This window comes from Piliocolobus tephrosceles, chromosome 2, assembly GCF_002776525.5.
Source record: "Piliocolobus tephrosceles isolate RC106 chromosome 2, ASM277652v3, whole genome shotgun sequence".
Lineage (NCBI taxonomy): Eukaryota > Metazoa > Chordata > Mammalia > Primates > Cercopithecidae > Piliocolobus > Piliocolobus tephrosceles.
In genome coordinates this window covers 99202725-99222436 of record NC_045435.1, presented here as the reverse complement: position 1 = coordinate 99222436, position 19712 = coordinate 99202725, and the positions used below count along the sequence as shown (strand labels likewise).

At 42.5% G+C, this 19712-nt stretch overlaps 1 protein-coding gene across 1 annotated transcript; it reads left to right on the top strand.

The window, feature by feature from the left end:
* Positions 1-289: 289 nt before the first annotated feature.
* On the top strand, positions 290-18709 carry C2H3orf35 (chromosome 2 C3orf35 homolog). The gene is given in 5 exon segments (XM_023187679.1): positions 290-358; positions 468-682; positions 684-708; positions 18200-18346; positions 18349-18709. Coding segments are annotated over 4 exon segments (510 nt in total). The 5' UTR covers positions 290-358; positions 468-481; the 3' UTR covers positions 18486-18709.
* Positions 18710-19712: the final 1003 nt, after the last annotated feature.

The window sequence follows — 19712 nt, the reverse complement described above, 5'->3', positions numbered from 1 at the left end:
GCCAGTTTGAGGTGGACTTCCTGTCACTTATGACTAAAAGAACCCTTGCTTATTCTATACCTAACTCAAGGTGTGTTGTGAGGTTTCAATAAAATAGCACTTAGTGAAGCAAGGTACACAAATGATACTCAATGAATGGTAAGCAATATTGTTATGATGCATTTATTTTTACAGAGTTTTGTGACTCTTTTATTCTCTGCTCCAACATTGGCACGTTTCTGTTATTCTTTTCAGTATTATTTAATTTATTCCCCAAAGGAGAGCGGCTAAGAGTGTTGCCCAGCCACAGGCTCTCAACCACCACCCCGAGCCTCAGATTCTCCTCACATAGCCACAGCTGTACCACATGGCCCACGTGGTATGGTTCTAATTCCTCTGACATCTAATTCTCACTTTTGGACAATGTTTGTCTCATCAAGCTTTACACACAAATATTTTCAGCAAAGTGCTCCAAATGCCTTTTTCAGAAATCTGAATCCACATGAAAACAATGGCAACAAGAAAAAGGTGTAAACTTTCCAGAACAGGCCCAGAATTTGAAAATGTGATAAAGAGGTTATTGTGCGCCCGAACTTTTCACACAAGAATTGGAGGAGATTTAACACATGGAATAATAAACAGAGGAAGGCTGGCTAATGCAGAGCAGATGGGCCTGCAGGGCAGTGCTCAGCATTTCAACATCTTTCCCCCTGGACCTTCGGACTCAAGGTGATTGCATGCTGGTGACTTTAGCTAAAAATAAAGTTAATGCCTTTGGGACAATCATAAATATGGCTAGTTCAGTTTCTGGGGTGATTAGTGGTCTAAAGTTTTCAAGAACCTACTATGTGAAAGGCGTTTGACATTCACTAATATAATCCCAACCGCTACTCCATTTTGAAGGAAAAAAAATGAAGGCTCTGAAAGTGTAAATCATTTACTGAAGGGCACACAGCCAGAATGACAGTGGAGCCAGGATCACCCCTAGGTCTGTCTCATTGCATATGTCATGGCTCTGCAAACTGGGGCAACAGGTGAGCAGGGAAAAGAGTCATGGCCAAATAAAATTGAGACATACTGAGACAGACACACACACACACACACACACTCTTACACAGTAATAGCCTTATTAAGGTATAACTGATATACAATAAACTGTACATATTTAAAAGATGCTATTTGATAAGTTTTGACATATGTCTGTACCTGGGAAACCATCATTGCAATCATGGTGGTGAGCATATCTAATACTCTCAAAAGTTTCCTCTTGCCTTTTGTAATTCCTCTCTGCCATCCCACCTGTCCCTCCCACTGCTGATCCCAGACAACCACTGATCTGCTTTCTGTCACTGTAGATTAGTTATATTTTCTAGAATTTTATATAAATAAAATAATACAATATGGACTATTTTTCTGTCTTCTTTCACTCAGCAAAATTATTTTGAGATTCATTCATGTTATTGCTTGTTTATTCCTTTATATTGTTGAGTAGTTATTCCATTGTATGAATATGCCACAATTTCTTTATCTATTCATCTACATATGGACATCTATAGATGTTTGCACTTTTGGGCTATTAAAAATCAAGTTGATGTGAATGTTTGTAGACAAGTCTCTGTATGATGTGTATTTTCTTTTCTTTTGGATAAAAACCTAAGAATGAGATGACTAAATTATATTGTAGGTACATGTTTAACTTTTAAAGAGACCGTTAAGCTGTTTTCCAAAGTGGTTGCACCATTTTACCTTCCTACCGGTAGTGTACGAGAGTGCCAGTTTACCAGCATCTTCACCAGTACTTGGTGTGGTCAATCTGTTTAATTTTTGTCATACTAATAGGCATGTAGTGGTACTAAGTCTCTTATGGTTTTAATTTGTTTTTCCCTAATAACTAATAATATTGAGTATATTTTCATGTTTTTGTTTGCCATCTATATATCTTCATTAGTTAAGTGTTTATTCATATCTTTTGCAAATTTTTTATTGAGTTGTTTCTTTTTCTTATCATTGAGTTTTGAGAGTTCTTTACATATTCTGGATATAAGTCTTTTAATAGATACATGTTTTGCAAACATTTTTTCCAAGTCTAGGCTTGTATTTTTATTTTCTTAACAGTGTCTTTTGAAGAGCAGAAGATTTAAATTCTGGCTAAGTCCAATTTATATTATATATCACTTTAACTTCTGTTTTACATTTTAAAAATCTGGCCAGGCATTGTAGGTCACACCTGTAATCCCGGCACTTTGGGAGGCTGAGGCAAGCGGATGACTTGAGGTTAGGAGTTCGAGACCAGCCTGGCCAACATGGTGAAACCCCATCTCTACTAAAAATATAAAAATTAGTTGGGCATGGTGGCGGGTGCCTGTAATCCCAGGTACTCAGGAGGCTGAGGCATGAGACTCACTTGAACCCAGGAGGTGGAGGTTGCAGTCAAGATCATGCCACTGTACTCCAGCCTGGGCAACACAGTGAGACTTCATCTCTAAATAAATAAATAAATAAATAAAATATGAAAAAATAAAATCTTAGTTACATTCTGGAAGTTTTCTTGGCTTGATTTTATAACTCACACATTTTCTCTTTGGCAGTTCATTCTATTACTACTCAGTTTATATATTGAGTGTTTTAAATTATCAAATTTTAAGTTAACTTCCCAAATAGAAATCATTCATGGCTGGCTGCAGCAGCTCACTCTTGTAGTCCCAGCATTTTGGGAGGCTGAAGCAGGCAGACTGCTTGAGCCCAGGAATTCATGATCAGCTTGGGCAACATGGTAAAGCCCTTTCTCTGCAAAAAATACAAAAATTATCTGGGTGTGGTGGTGTATACTTGTAGTGCCAGCTACTTGGGAGGCTGAAGCAGGATTGTTGCTTGAGCCATGGAGGTTGAGGCTGCAGTGAGCTGTGATCACATCTATGTACTCTAGCCCAGGTGACAGAGTGAGACCCTGTTTAAAATAAATAAATAAATAAATAAAATAATCATTCACAGTGTTTGCATATGGTAATCTTACATCTCCCTGATAATTTAATTATTCAGCCCAGCTCAGCTATCCGCTCTATTTCCTCAGGTGCAAGTTCTGCATTTGGTAAGAGGATGATGTCTATTGCACAGAAAGATTTCCACAATTGCTTATTGAGTCTTAACTGAAGAATCATCTTTGTTTTGGGGGATCCCTGTTAGCCTGTCTTTGATTGTTTATTGCCGTTTACCTACAGGAGACGGTGTGAGTCAGACATAGAGCGGCCAGGGAGGCATTTCATGGGGAGGGAGCTCCTCATTCTTTCTTGATGTCACCAGTCCCCTGGAACACTATTTTAGCTCTGGGTCCTAAAGGCTCGTACTCCTGGCTCCTCCATGGGGGCAGACACCTCTATTGCTTTGTTGCTGCTTAGTCCAAAGGGCAATGTTGACCTCACAGTTGCTAATTTGGTGCCCCAGCTCATTTCCCTTTAGGTATGCAGAGCTACTACTGCTCCCAGGCTCTTCTACCTCAAGGATTTTTGAGTTTTTTGGAGACAGAGTCTCACTCTGTTGCTGCTGGAGTACAGTGGAGTGATTTCAGCTCACTGCAACCTCTGCCTCCCAGGTTCAAGCGATTCGCCTGCCTCAGCCTCCCAAATAGCTGTGATTACAGGCACCCATCACCACGCCCTGCTAATTTTTATATTGTTAGTAGAGACAGGGTTTCACCATGTTGGCCAGGCTGGTCTTGAACTCCTGGCCTCAGGTGATCTGACCACCTTAGCCTCCCAAAGAGCTGGGGTTACAGGGGTGAGCCACTGCGGCCGGTCACATGACCAGTTTTAGACCATGAGTTTTGAGAACTTATGATGTGTATAGTTTTAGGACTGAACTTTTACTTGATGATGTGAGACCTTCAGTGTGAGACCTTCAATGGGTCAATGAAATAATTCAAAAGGAAACTAAAAAATTTCTTAAGGCAAATGGAAATGGAAACACAGCATACCAGAACTTAAAATGGTAGGATTTTGAGTAAGTAGAAAAGTATAAAGAAGAAAAGAATGTTGATCCTAGAAATGTTCTATCTGCAGTAGAAGTTGCATATTCCTGGACTTTAACTTTGCAACTATAGAGGAGGATATATAATCATGACACTTGTTTTGGCTCAACTGTGAGCAATAATCATGAAGCCACAATCAAATTAGCACTATTTATTGGTTTTCAGTATTTACGGTCAAGCCAAAATCAGAACTGTGGTGTAACATAAAATGTAAATGTCATTAAATTTGATTAAATGAAAGTAAAAGTAGAATAACAGAAGTTTTCTTAGTATCTTAATCTTTTAAATTGGTGGGTCAAGAGATTGCAAAACTTGATGAAACTAGAAATAGCTGTTTAGTACTTAAACTTGCAGAGGTCGGCCGGGCGCGGTGGCTCAAGCCTGTAATCCCAGCACTTTGGGAGGCCGAGACGGGCGGATCACAAGGTCAGGAGATTGAGACCATCCTGGCCTACATGGTGAAACCCCGTCTCTACTAAAAACACACAAAAAACTAGCCGGGCGAGATGGCGGGCGCCTGTAGTCCCAGCTACTTGGGAGGCTGAGGCAGGAGAATGGCGTAAACCCAGGAGGCGGAGCTTGCAGTGAGCTGAGATCCGGTCACTGCACTCCAACCTGGAAGACAGAGCAAGACTCTGTCTCAAAAAAAAAAAAAAAAATTGCAGAAGGCATCAGTAGAGCAATGCTTCTAAAAGTGTGATCCCTGAGCCAGCAGCATCAACCTCTCTTGGGATCTTGTGAGAAATGAAAACCCAGACCAAATGAATCCGAAGCTCATGGGGTGGGCCCCAGCAATCCCTGTTTTTTGTTTTTGTTTTTGTTTTTTTTCTTTGAGATGGAGTCTCACTCTGTTGCCCAGGTTGGAGTACAGTGGTATGATCTTGGCTCACTGCAGCCTCCACCCCCCTGGGTTCAAGTGATTCTCCTGCCTCAGCCTCCTGAGTAGCTGGGATTATAGGCGTGTCCCACCACGCCCAGCTAAATTTTGTATTTTCAGTAGAGATGGGGTTTTCACCATGTTGGCTAGGCTGGTTTTGAACTTCTGACCTCAAGTGATCCACCCGCATTGGCCTCCCAAAGTACTGGGATTACAGGTGTGAGCCACCACGCCTGGCCTACCTCAAGGCTTTGAGTATTCTTGGAGCTACCTCCCATCTCCCATTTTTATGCAAAAGTGTTTGCCCACACGAGCTTCAGTATAGGGATCCTTTTAAACTCTGATTTGACTGGCTTCTATATTTCAGGGAATTTTCAAGATTTCTTATTCAAAAGGAAACTCCTTCCAGCTTCCTAACATTGTCATGGATCAAAACCACATTTATCTCATTTCTAGAGACCTGTGTTGGGAGGGCTTTAGGCTCAGGTCCTCCAATCTGAACAGAATCTCTAGGCAATATTTGCATCTGTAGAAGAATCCCTTGGTATTTGAAGGCCCCATGTGTGCAGACCATATATGCTTATATGTTGCCACAAAAGTTTGGTTTGCCACTTTGACGCTTGCATTTTCTTTGGAAAAGCAGCAGGGGGTCCACCTGCTGAGGGGACATTATAACCATTTTTAGAGATGAAAATCTGAACATTCTCTCCCCTATTAAAAACTTTTCAGTGGCTCCTGTTGCCCTTCAGATGAAGCTTCAGCTTGCTTTACAGGCCCCTCCAAGTTCCATTTCCCACCATTTGTTAACCTCCTCTCTTGCTGTCTCTATTCCAGCCTCAGGTAATTTTTTCCCCTAGTTCTACAAAAGGGCCCTACTCTCCTACCCTTGAACTTCCTGTTTTTTCTGAACAGAACGTTCGCCTTTCTCTCCCTGCTTCCTTTCCTCTGATTCTGATTCATCCTTCTGGTCTCGGATTAAAGGTTCCTTTCTCAGGAGGCTCAGACACCTCTGGGGTCCTGACTCACATCCACAGAACCTCACCTCTGATTCCAGTTGCAGCCGTGGCTGCTGCACTTGAGTGCACCACTCTGAGTCATGCTATCCGCTCTGCAGAAGGTTCTGATGGGATCTGCCCCCACATCCACACTTGTGACCTTGTCGATGGGTCCTTATTTGCCTGTTCCTCCTTCTCTCGCCCTCCTGAGCGTCTTGCTTCCTGGGATCAGATCCCAGATAAACCATCTATACCTGATTCCTTGTCTTAGGCTCTACTTTCAGGGGGTGAGAGGAACTCAAGCTAAGCCATTTATAGTCTGGATTAGAGCCCTGTGGTTTTCCAGGGGGCAAAATTGCTAATTTTAGATCTGGAAAGAAGATCTCAGTGAACCCTACCCCAGGTAGTAACTGTCTGGTAGGAGGTGCGCAATTTCATTTGGATCCTAGGAAAAATCTAAGCTTTCATCCTCATTTCTGGACATCCTAGGGCCTCTTCTAATCTGTTATGTTGAGGCAGCTCAGAGTATTGGGAAGAACATGGAATCTGGAATGGGTCTTCAGATTCTGGCTTAGTTATACTCCTGCTGTGCATTCTAGCAGAAGTCATTTAAAATTTCTGAGGCCATTTCTTTGTTTGCCAAAAGGACATAAGCCAACAGATGCTCTTGTGACTCAAAGGATCTCCGCCAGGACAGGATGCTGCACAGAAGAGTGGTTACTTAGGCAGCCTGGGTATGCATTTCTTCATCATGTAAATGAAGGGCTTGCCTTAGGAGACTGCTAAGGTACCTCCTGCTGTAACATTCTAAAGAGACAGTTCTTTTCAAACTTGATGGTGGGATACAGGCAGTATCTGTCTTGCTTGCCATAGAATACTGGTACATAACATGTCCAGGAGCCAGGCTGCTTGGGTTGAATCCACTTCTCATAGCTGCATGAGCTTAGTCAGGTTTCCAAAACTCACAGTATCTTAATTCCCTCATCTCTTAAATGGGGGTGATAAGAGCACTTACCATAGGGCTGTTGAGAGGATTATGCAAAGTCACACATGCACAGCACTTATTTGATGTGGTGGATTAAAGATGGTGCAAATTCTTTGCTACTCCTCCCCTTGAGAGTTAGAGTCTAGCTGCCCTCTCCTTGAGTTGGACCAACCTGGGTGGCTTGACTGGTGAGTAGAGTAAAGCAGAAATGACATTCTGGGACTTCTGAAGCTGAGTCCTAAGAAACCTTACAGCTTTCACCCAGGTGTCTTGGTACATGGTCTCTGGGAGCCCTACCCCACCACATAAGAAGTCCGACTCACCTAAGAGCACCATGTGGGAAAGGCCCCGTGTAGGTGCCAAGATCAGCAGTCCCAGCTGAACCCAGTCATTTAGCCATTCCCTCCAACGTACCGGACATGTGAATGAGGCTGGCTTAGGCCCTCCAAAAAAGCCCAGTCACCAGCTGGCTACCACTGAGTAATCGCAGCTGATGCCACATGAAACAGAACTGAATTGCCAAGCCAAGCCCTGTCCACATTACTGCCCACGTAAGTGTAAGATATCATAAAGTAGGACTGAGGTGGAAGGATTGCTTGAGCCCAGAAGTTCTAGTCCAGCCTAAGCAATGCAGCAAGAGTTTCTCTCTAAAAATAAATAAATAAATAACTAAATAAATAATAAATAAAATTGAAGTAGTTGTAAGCCGCTAAGTTCTGGGGCAGTTTGTTATGCGGCAATAGATAACCGAAACACTTGACATATAATAAATGCTTAATAGATACAGGTCAGAGAATTTTGATGTCAAATTTCGTTACCCAGGATCAATACGTAAAAGTATACAAGTTTGAGAGATTACTCTCCTGATCCCACCTTCTATGACCTCCTCTGTCTCTACCCCTGAGATTCTCCTGGCAATGCTGGGACTTATTTTTCCATCTGGTGCACGGTGTGCCTTCATCTGCTAAAAACCTCATAAGTCCTTATTAACCATCTGCTTTCTGCATAAAGGACACCACACCAACCAGCCCCTGTACTACTTTTTTTTTTTTTTTTTTGAGACAGAGTCTCGCTCTATCACCCAGGCTGGAGCGCAGTGGTGTGATCACAGCTCACTGCAGTCTTGACCTCCTGGGCTCAAGTAATCCTCCCACCTCAGCCTCCTGTGTAGCTGGAACCATACGCATGTGCCACCGTGCCTAGCTAATTGTTTAATTTTTTGTAGAGGTGAGGTCTCACTGTGTTACCCAAGCTGGTCTTGAATTCCTGGGCTCAACCAATCCTCTTGCCTTGGCCTCCCAAAGTGCTGGAATTATAGGTGTGAGCTGCCACACCTGGCCCAAACATTTCTAATTCTACCTCTGTCATCATCTCCATGGATAACCTTGGACCTACCTTCTGGTCCCATTTCTCCATTTTTATTTTTATTTTATTTTATTTATTTAGTTTTTCAAAATGGGGTCTCAACCTGTTGCCCAAGCTGGAGAGCGGTGGCATGATCTCAGCTCACTGCAACCCCCGCCACCCAGGTTTAAGTGATTCTCCTGCCTCAGCCTCCTGAGTAGCTGGGATTACAGGCATGCACCACCACACCTGGCTAATTTTTGTATTTTTGGTAGAGATGGGGTTTTGCTATATTGGCCAGGCTGGTCTTGAACTCCTGGCCTCAAGTGATCTGCCCGCCTTGGCCTCCCAAAGTGTTGGGATCACAGATGTGAGCCACCGTGCCCAGCCTCCATTTTAAAATAAAGGTAGAAGTGGACACTTTCCAGGGGCACATTCTGTTTCTGGTGTAGGTACATAGCATGTTTCCCCTACTTCACCCTCTGCTCCTTTGCAACCTTCAACTTTTTGGTATTTCTTTTCTTTCTTCATCCATTGTTTTTATCTCTTTTCCCCCATTGTGTAAGCTTTTTCCCCATTGGTAAGCCCAATGTCACTTGCATGAAGAAAAACCCTTCCTTGACCTCATATAATCCTCCAATGACCATCTGATTTATCCTCATTTCTTACTTCCACCATGCTGCTCTTTAACTGGCAAACTCTTTTTTTTTTTTTTAAATTATACTTTAAGTTCTAGGGTACATGTGCACAATGTGCAGGTTTGTTACATACGTATATATGTGCCATGTTGGTTTACAGCACACATCAACTTGTCATATTAGGTATTTCTCCTAATGCTATCCCTCCCCCAGCCCCTCACCCCCTAACAGGCCCCAGTGTGTAATGTTCCCCGCCCTGTGTCCATGTGTTGTTATTGTTCAATTCTCACCGATGAGTGAGAACATGTAGTGTTTGGTTTTCTGTCCTTGTGATAGTTTGCTGAGAATGATAGTTTCCAGCTTCATCCATGTCCCTGCAAAAGACATGAACTCATCCTTTTTTATGGCTGCATAGTATTCCATGGTATATATATGCCACATTTTCTTCATCCGGTCTATCATTGATGGGCATTTGGGTTGGTTCCAAGTCTTTGCTATTGTGAATAGTGCCACAATAAACATGCCTGTCCTTGTGTCTTTATAGCAGCATGATTTATAATCCTTTGGGTGTATACCCAGTAATGGGATTGCTGAGTAAAATGGTATTTCTAGTTCTAGATCCTTGAGGAATCACCACACTGTCTTCCACAATAATTGAACTAATTTACACTCCCACCAACAGTATGAAAGCATTCCCATTTCTCCATATCCTCTCCAGCATCTGTTGTTTCCTGACTTTTTAAGGATCGTCATTCTAACTGGCATGAGATGGTATCTCATTGTGGTTTTGATTTGCATTTCTCTGATGATGATGTCTGTTGGCTGCATCAATGTCTTGTTTGAGAAGTGTCTGTTCATATCCTTTGCCCACTTTTGGATGGGGTTGTTTGTTTTTTTCTTGTACATTTGTTTAAGTTCTTAAGATTCTGGATATTAGCCCTTTGTCTGATGGGTAGATTGCAAAAATTTTCTCCCATTCTGTAGATTGCCTGTTCACTCTAATGATAGTTTCTTTTGCTGTGTAGAAGTTCTTTAGTTTAATTAGATCCCATGGGTCAGTTTTGGCTTTTGTTGCCATTGCTTTTGGTGTTTTAGTCATGAACTCTTTGCCCATGCCTATCTCCTGAATGGTATTTCCTAGGTTTTCTTCTAGGGTTTTTATGGTTTTAGGTCTTACATTTAAGTCTTTAATCCTTCTTGAGTTAATTTATGTATAAGGTGTAAGAAAAGGATCCAGTTTCAGCTTTCTACATATGACTAGCCAAGTTTCCCAACACCATTGGTTAAATAGGGAATCCTTTCCCCATTGCTTGTTTTTGTCAGGTTTGTCAAAGATCAGATGGTTGTAGATGTGTGGTGTCATTTCTGAGACCTCTGTTCTGTTCCATTGGTCTATATCTCTGTTTTGGTACCAGTACCATGCTGTTTTGTTTACTGTAGCCTTGTAGTATAGTTTGAAGTCAGGTAGCATGATGCCTCCAGCTTTATTCTTTTTGCTTAGGATTGTCTTGGCTATGCGGGTTCTTTTTTGATTCCATATGAACTTTAAAGTAGTTTTTTCCAGTTATGTGAAGAAAGTCAATGATAGCTTGATGGGGCTGGCTTTGAATCTGTAAATTACCTTGGGAAGTATGGCCATTTTCACAATATTGATTCTTCCTATCCATAAGCATGGAATGTTCTTCCATTTGTTTGTGTCCTCTTTTATTGCGTTGAGCAGTGGTTTATAGTTCTCCTTGAAGAGATCCTCCACATCCCTTGTGAGTTGGATTCCTAGTTATTTTATTCTCTTTGTAGCAATTATGAATAGAAGTTCACTCATGATTTGGCTCTCTGTTTGAATGCTTATGATTTTTGCACATTGATTTTGTATCCTGAGACTTTGCTGAAGTTGCTTATCAGCTTAAGGAGATTTGGGGCTGAGATGAAGGGGTTTTCTAAATATACAATCATTTCATCTGCAAACAGAGACAATTTGACTTCCTTTTTTTCTAATTGAATACCCTTTATTTATTTCTCCTGCTGATTGCCCTGGCCATGACTTCCAACACTACGTTGAATAGGAGTGGTGAGAGAGGACATCCTTGTCTTGTGCCGGTTTTCACAGGGAATGCTTCCAGTTTTTGCCCACTCAGTATGATGTTGTCTGTGGGTTTGTCATAAATAGCTCTTACTATTTTGAGATATGTTCCATCAATACCTAGTTTTTTGAGTTTTTAGCATGAAGGACTGCTGAATTTTATCAAAGGTCTTTTCTGCATCTATTGAGATAATCATGTGGTTTTTGTCGTTGGTTCTGTTTATGTGATGGATTACATTTACTGATTTGCATATGTTGAACCAGGCTTGCATCCCAGGGATAAAGCAGACTTGATTGTAGTGGATAAGCTTTTTGAGTGCGTCTGGATTCGGTTTGCCAGTATTTTATTGAGGATTTTCACATCGGTGTTCATCAGGGATGTTAGCATAAAATTCTCTTTTTTTGTTGTTGTGTCTCTGCCAGGCTTTGGTATCAGGATGATGCTGGCCTTACAAAATGAGTTAGGGAGGATTCCCTCTTTTTCTATTGATTGGAATAGCTTTGGAAGGAATGTACCAGCTCCTTGTTGTACCACTGATAGAATTCGACTGTGAATCTGTCTGGTCCTGGACGTTTTTTGGTTTGTAGGCTGTTCATTATTGCCTCAATTTCAGAACCTGTTATTGGTCTATTCAGAGATTCAACTTCTTCCTGGTTTAGTCTTGGGAGGGTGCATGTGTCCAGGAATTTGTCCATTTCTTCTAGATTTTCTAGTTTATTTGCGTAGAGGTGTTTGTAGTTTTCTCTGATGATAGTTTGTATTTTTGTGGGGTTGGTGGTGATATCCCCTTTATTATTTTTTATTGGGTCTATTTGATTTTTCTCTCTTTTCTTCTTTGTTAGTCTTGCTAGTGGTCTATTTTGTTTATCTTTTCAAAAAACCAGCTCCTGGATTCATTGATTTTTTGAAGAGTTTTTTGTGTCTCCATCTCCTTCAGTTCTGCTCTGATCTTAGTTATTTCTTGCCTTCTGCTAGCTTTTGAATTTGTTTGCTCTTGCTTCTCTAGTTTTTTTAGTTGTGATGTTAGGGTGTCGATTTTAGATCTTTCCTGATTTCTCTTGTGGGCATTTAGTGCTATAAATTTCCCTCTACACACTGCTTTAAATGTGTCCCAGAGATTCTGGTACACTTCGTTATTTACCCAGGAGTCATTCAAGAGCGGGTTGTTCAGTTTCCATGTAGTTGTGAGGTTTTAAGTGAGTTTCTTAATCCTGAGTTCTAATTTGATTGCACTGTGGTCTGAGAGACAGTTTGTTGTGATTTCTGTTCTTCTGCATTTACTGAGGAGTGTTTTACTTCCAATTATGTGGTCAAATTTAGAATAAATGTGATGTGGTTCTGAGAAGAATGTATATTCTGTTGATTTGGGGTGGAGAGTTCTGTAGATGTCTATTAGGTCCACTTGGTGCAGAGTTGAGTTCAAGTCCTGGATATCCTTGTTAACCTTCTGTCTCATTGATCCGTCCAATATTGACAGCAGGGTGTTAAAATCTCCCATTATTATTGTGTGGGAATCTAAGTCTCTTTGTAGGTCCCTGAAGACTTGCTTTACGAATCCAGGTGCCCCTGTATTGGGTGCATTTTTATTTAGGATAGTCAGCTCTTCTTGTTGAATTGATCCTTTTACCATTATGTAATGGTCTTCTCTGTCTCTTTTGATCTTTGTTGGTTTAAAGTCTGTTTTATTAGAGACTAGGATTGCAACCCCTGCTTTTTTTTTTTTTTTTTTTTTCCATTTGCATGGTAGATCTTCCTCCATCCCTTTATTTTGAGCCTATGTGTGTCTTTGCATGTGAGATGAGTCTTCTGAATACAGCACACTAATTGGTCTTGACTTTTTATTCAATTTGCCAGTCTTTGTCTTTTAATTGGGGCACTTAGCTCATTTACCTTTAAGGTTAATATTGTTATGTGTGAATGTGTGAACTTGATCCTGTCATTATGATGTTAGCTGGTTATTTTGCCCGTTAATTGATGCCGTTTCCTCATAGCATCAATGATCTTTACAATTTGGCATGTTTTTGCAGTGGCTGGTACCCGGTTGCCCCTTCCATGTTTAGTTCTTCCTTCAGTAGCTCTTGTAAGGCAGGCCTGGTGGTGACAAAATCTCTCATCTTGTCTGTATAGGATTTTATTTCTCCTTCACTTATGAAGCTTAGTGTGGCTGGATATGAAATTCTGGGTTGAAAATTCTTTTCTTTAAGAATGTTGAATATTGGCCTCCACTCTCTTCTGGCTTGTAGGGTTTCTGCTGAGAGATCTGCTGTTAGTCTGATGGGCTTCCCTTTGTGGGTAACCTGACCTTTCTCTCTGGCTGCCCTTAACATATTTTCCTTCATTTCAACCTTGGTGAATCTGACAATTATGTGTCTTCAGGTTGCTCTTCTTGAGGAGTATCTATGGGTGTTCTCTGTATTTCCTGAATTTGAATGTTGGCCTGCTTTGCTAAGCTGGGGAAGTTCTCCTGGATAATATCCTAAAGAGTGTTTTCCAATTTGGTTTCATTCTCCCTGTCACTTTCAGGAACACGGATTAAATGTAGATTTGGTATTTTCACATAGTCCTATACTTCTTGGAGGCTTTGTTCATTTCTTTTCACTCTTTTTTCTCTAATCTTGTCTTCTTGCTTTATTTCATCAGTTTGATCTTCAATCACTGATATCCTTTCTTCCACTTGATTGAATCAGCTGTTGAAGCTTGTGCATGCATCACGAAGTTCTCATGCTGTGGTTTTCAGCTCCATCAAGTCATTTAAGGTCTTCTCTACACTGTTTCTTCTAGTTAGCCATTTGTCTAACCTTTCTTCAAGGTTTTTAGCTTCCTTGTGATGGGTTAGAACATGCTCCTTTAGCTTGGAGAAGTTTGTTACTACTGACTTTCTGAAGCCTACTTCTGTCAACCTGTCTAACTCGTTCTCTGTCCAGTTTTGTTCCGTTGCTGCTGAGGAGCTGTGATCCTTTGGAGGAGAAGAGGTGCTTTGGTTTTTGGAATTTTCAGCTTTTCTGTCTCGTTTCTCTCCATCTTTGTGGTTTTATCTACCTTTGGTCTTTGATGTTGGTGACCTACAGATGGGGTTTTGGTGTGGATGTGCTTTTTGTTGATGTTGATACTATTTCTTTCCATTTGTTAGTTTTCCTTCTAACAGTTGGGCCCCTCAGCTGCAGGTCTGTTGGAGTTTGCTGGAGGTCTGCTCCACACCCTGTTTGTCTGGGTATCACCAACGGAGGCTGCAGAACAGCACATATTGCTGATCTTGCTGCCTGATCCTTCCTTTGGAAGCTTCATCCCAGAGGGGCCCCCTGCCTGTATGAGGTGTCTGTCAGCCCCTACTGGGAGGTGTCTCCCAGTCAGGCTACACAAGGGTCAGGGACCCACTTGAGGAAGCAGTCTGTCTGTTCTTAGAGCTCAAATGTCATGCTGGGAGAACTACTGCTCTCTTCAGAGCTGTCAGGCAGGGATGTCTAGGTCTGCCGAAGTTGTCTGCTGCCTTTTGTTCTGACATGCTCTGCCCACAGAGGTGGAATCTAGAGAGGCAGTAGGCCTTGCTGAGATGTGGTGGGCTTTGCCCAGTTCGAGCTTCCTGTCCTCTTTGATTACACTGTGAGCACAAAACCACCTACTTAAGCCTCAGCAATGGTGACACCCCTCCCCCGGCCAAGCTGCAGCATTGCAGGTGGATCTCATACCACTTTGCACTAGCAGTGAGCAAAGCTCCGTGGGTGTGGGACCTGCCAAGCCAGGCATGGGAGGGAATTTCCTGGTTCTGCCAGTTGTGAAGACCATGGGAAAAGCACAGTATTTGAGCAGAAGTGTACTGTTCCTCCAGGTACAGACTGTCACAGCTTCCCTTGGCTAGGAAAGGGAAATCCCCCAACCCTTTGCGCTTCCCGGGTGGGGCGATGCCCTACCCTGCTTCGGCTTGCCCTCTGTGGGCTGCACCCACTGTCCAACCAGTCCCAATGAGACGAACCAGGTACCTCAGTTGGAAATACAGAAATCACCCGTCTTCTGCGTCAGTCTTGCTGGGAGCTGCAGACCAGAGCTGTTCCTATTCGGCCATCTTGGAAGCCTCCCTAACTGACAAACTCTTAACCCTTCAGGGCTCAGCTGAGATGTTGCCACTTCAAGGAAGTCTTTTTTTTTTTTTTTTTCTTTTTTTTGAGACAGGGTCTCACTCTCTTGCCCAGACTGGAATGCAGTGGCCCAATCTCAGCTCACTGCAACCTCCGCCTCCCAAGCTCAAGCGATTCTCCTGCCTCAGCCTCCCGAGTAGCTGGGATTACAGCCGTGCACCACCACGCCCTGCTAATTTTTGTATTTTTAGTAAAGACAGGGTTTCACCATGTTGGCCAGGCTGGTCTCAAACTCCTGACCTCAAATGATCCACCTGCCTCGGCCTCCCAAAATACTGGCATTACAGATGTGAGCCGTCACACCCAGCCCAAGGAAGTCTTTAGAGACCTCCTCCCGCCCTACACAGCACCCTTCCTCTGTAGTCTTACAGCACTCTTACTGACCCTCTCCCCCATTTCAACCCCTTTCATACTGTGATTAACTGGTTAATCATTAGCTTCCCTTGCTAGACTGCCCTCTGCAAGGGCATGCCACATTCATTACAATAGATCAAGCAGTTAGCCCTCTTGGGTACTGGCACATCTATCTCTGCAACTCTCCTTCCTCATTGGCTGACAACAACAAAAACAACAACAACAACATCTTCTGATACTAACACCACCACCATTGGTTAAAGCTTTCTATATGCTAGGAATTGTTCTATTCACATTACTTGAATCTTGCCAATAACTCTATGAGTAGGTATTCTTATCCCCATCTTATGGTTGAGGAAACAATCTTGGAGAGGTTAAGCAAATTGTTTTGTTTTGTTTTGTTTTACTACTGGTCAATATTGGAGCTGAGGTTCAAACCCAGGAAGCTGACTCCTGGGTCAGTGAAGCCCTTTTGGGAAGCACTTCACCTCTGGTATTGGCTTTGGGCTTTGATACACATTGTGCTTTATTGTTTTTTAACAATCAATGAGCTTTGCATGGGCAATTTGCCCTGATTCCCTATGCTCTCCTTCCTAAATGTGACTGTTGGTGTCTTGGTGGCCTAGAAGTGCCTCCAGCTCCCCACATGGATGTCCTGGGTTCAAAATACATCTTCTTCGTTATACCAAACACACTCTCCCTCCTTATCACCTTTGCTCATGAAAGACACCCACAGCACCCTACAGTGAAAAATCAGCACTGCGGGGGAGAGGTATGTTCTGAGCAGTCGTTATGGCATCTTAGCAGATCATGCATTCCTGAAGTTTCAGCTCTCATGGCTTCATAGATTGAGAGCTGAGGCTCCTGATGGGATTCACCCCATCTGAATTAGAGAGCTGTGATGGAATAGGGCAAAAGGAGACATTCCATTACAAAGTCAAACCACGGTAAACAACCACAGCCAAAGGAAATAGAAGAAAGAAAAAAGGACAGGAAAGAAAAGACAAAAAACAATTATATACAGAAGGAGGATGGCAAGTTGCTGGAAGACAAACAGTTCTCCTACATCTTAAAATTCTAGAACAAAGATGTGACCAAGTTTCTTGAGTCTTTTATAGGAACTTTAGTATTGTCTGAGTTCAGCATCCATAGGCAACTGAATGGATGTTAGGCGTGCAAGCACTCCGCCAATTTTAGGTACATGTTTCAAAAGACTCATCAAATTTTTAGAAATAAAAAAAGCATAATATCTTAAACTTATTAATCATTTTCATATCAGTAATGGGGAATATTATTTGAAGTTAATCCTTTACAGTTCTATATCTGGGTCTATTGGATATATCTGTTTCACAACAAGTCATTCTGGAGTGGTTTGCACACTTTTTATTTGTGTAGATCCTAATTCATAATTAGAAGTGGTTACAAATGACAGCAAGTGTTTGGTGGCTATCTAAAATTATTCTGAGTATTTAGATAGAAGAGGACCCCAACATTATGTTGTGATTTCGTACAAAACACTTAGCTAGATGCTAAGTTGACAAACATACTTTATTCAGAGTATTGGATGGTTCAGCTCTGGAGATAGCAGCAAATGGATTCTGTTGTGGTTTGAACTACATCAACTTGCTTAGGCTGGAGTTACATTTCCCAGAATCCCCCTCTCTGAGTGGTCTCAAGTTAGGATTGGTCCAGAGAATAATTTGCATAACGTTTGCAAGGTAGAAGTGAAGCAGCCACCATTACTCTCTGAAGATTGCAGGATTGGATGTGACAGACAGATGCAGAGGGTGCTAGCGGGTTCCATTTATTCTTGCTGTCCTCTACTCTGTGGCCTGGTGTTCCTCCCAGCTGATGACCTTGTTGACCTGCAGTGGTCCTGGCCCATCACAAGATGCATGGGGACTGTAATTAATTTATCATTGCATCTCCAGTGTATGGCACAGATCCTGTCTTATCAGTATCTTAGTTGTTCATTGAGTAAACACATGTACATGGTTTTATATGCATTGATTTTTGGCTACTCAGCATTGGGAAATAATAAGACAATTTTCTGGAGAATCATCCCTGTCCCACGTTTAGTTAATGTATGTTGGGTAAGGTTTATTTCACGCCTAGCTCCACTGACCACATGAGTTCAGCCAGGCCAATCAAGTTATTATATTGCCTTGGCTACAGTGATTGGCTCAGGGATGGAACACTACTCAGCCTAAGCCAATAAGATGTGTTGAGTCTTTTGCTGTGACTGTCACAACAGAGGCACATGACCTTTTCTGCTGGACCTGAACCTGGGAGAATATAGGCCTGACTCTGTTGGCAGTCATTCTGGTGCCACACTGAGCCTGAGAATGAAGCCAACATTGTGAACAGCAAAGTAATGAGAAGAAACAAGACTGGGTTCTGATAATATTTGAGCCCCTGGATTGAGCTGTGCCTGAAGTCAGTATCCCCTGGATTTCAATTATATGAACCAATAACCACCCTCCCCCTTATTTCTTCCCCTCAAACCACTAATGGAGTGGGATTTCTGTGATGTGGAACATCAAATCTCCACTCACACTGCATAGTTTTCAATTTCCCTTTAGGAGCAAAATGCCTTTTTCAGATGAATGTTCACACAGAACCCCCATTACACAGCAAGGTTAATAGCAGAGCTCATGAGGACCGGGCCCTGCTCTCCTGCCCTCCATCCCCCAAGTTCTGAAGCCGTTCCTGATGCCTCTGTGGAACGCTGGTCTTGGCAGAACACAGTTAGAAAACCATTAATTTAACCCATGTCTCTTATTTTAAAGGTAAGAAAACTGGAGTTCAGAAAAGGGAGGGGACTGACTCAATCTCAGCTGCTGGCAGATCTGGGACTGCAAACCAGCCTTCCATTGCTCCACACAGGTGTCTCTTCTCATGTGGAATCACAGCGTCGGATGGACTGAAAAGAGGAGAGTCTGCAATGGAGCAGCACACCTGGTGTGCGGGGATGCCTGGAAAACAGAATTAGGAGAGCCCTGGGTCAGCATTGCTCTGGCACTGGCTGGGCTGGGGGCTATCCTGATTCTAGAATTATCTTGGTTCGTGGGATAGAAATGTCTCCAAAGTGCAGAAGTTCAGTTCAATCCAACATCCTTATATTGCGATGAGGATAAAGAACACAGACGCTATGGCCTGTATGACCCAGCTGCCCATTTCTAGGAACCCATTCCTACAAAAATGACAACATGCGTGTGCCAACAGCAGCAATGACAAACATACCCTGGGATGCTTTCCCTGTGTGGTTTGTTATAGTAAGATAGCGGCCGCAGCTTATATATCATCAACAGAGGACTGGCTAAATGATGGCACTTCATTCTGCAGAATCTTTTGCTGTAGTCAAAAAGAACAAGTTAGATCTGCACGTATGAACATGGAAAGGTATCCATGACTTATATTAAGTAGAAAAATTAAATTGCAGAATGATATTTGTAGTATAACTTCATTCTTACAAAAACCGTTTTCCAAAACTGTGTGTGTAAAAGGGCTGGAAGGACACATCCACTGTCTTAATAGTGATTACATCTGGGGAGGAGAGTTGGGGCTTGAGGCAGACTTTGGCCATTCAATTTGGATGGGGGCCAGAGACCCCCTCTCAGATCTGAGAATGCTGTACTTACTTTCCAGCCTCCTTTGCAGCACAGGCCATGACAAAGACTCTGTTAAATCACCTTGGGTGGGAGGGGACAGGGCGTTTCCTCTATCTGGCAGAGGGGGCTGCAAGGTCAAATTCCTGACAGAAGTGGTGCTGTTTCCTGCTGTAGCATGCAGTGGTTATGTACTGTAGTGCTTAACGGTGGCAGAGGCAGCTTCAGACACACCGGCACACTGGTCAACTTTGGGGTCTTACTCTTGGAAGCCTGGCCTGGAGCTTCCCTCTCACATTCTGTGAACCACCCCATATCCTTCTAGTAAACTCTTCTGCTTCATGGTTTAGAGTCAGCTGAGTTAGAGGGACTTCTGATTATTTTATACATGTCCTCTGATACACAAATATATGTACACATTTTTTTAACCAAACATATGTAAGAGAATACAGATGATCTAGCCTAAAGGAGCATGTAGTGCATAGAGGTGTGTGCCCCTGCCCTGTTTGGTATTTTATTTTATTTTTTGAAGTGGAGTCTTGCTTTGTTGCCCAGGCTGGAGTGCAGTGGTGGGCTCTCGGCTCACTGCAACTGCCTCCTAGGTTCAATTGATTCTCCTGTCTCAGTCTCCCAAGTAGCTGGGATTATAGGTGCGTGCCACCATGCCCGGCTAATTTTTGTATTTTTAGTAGAG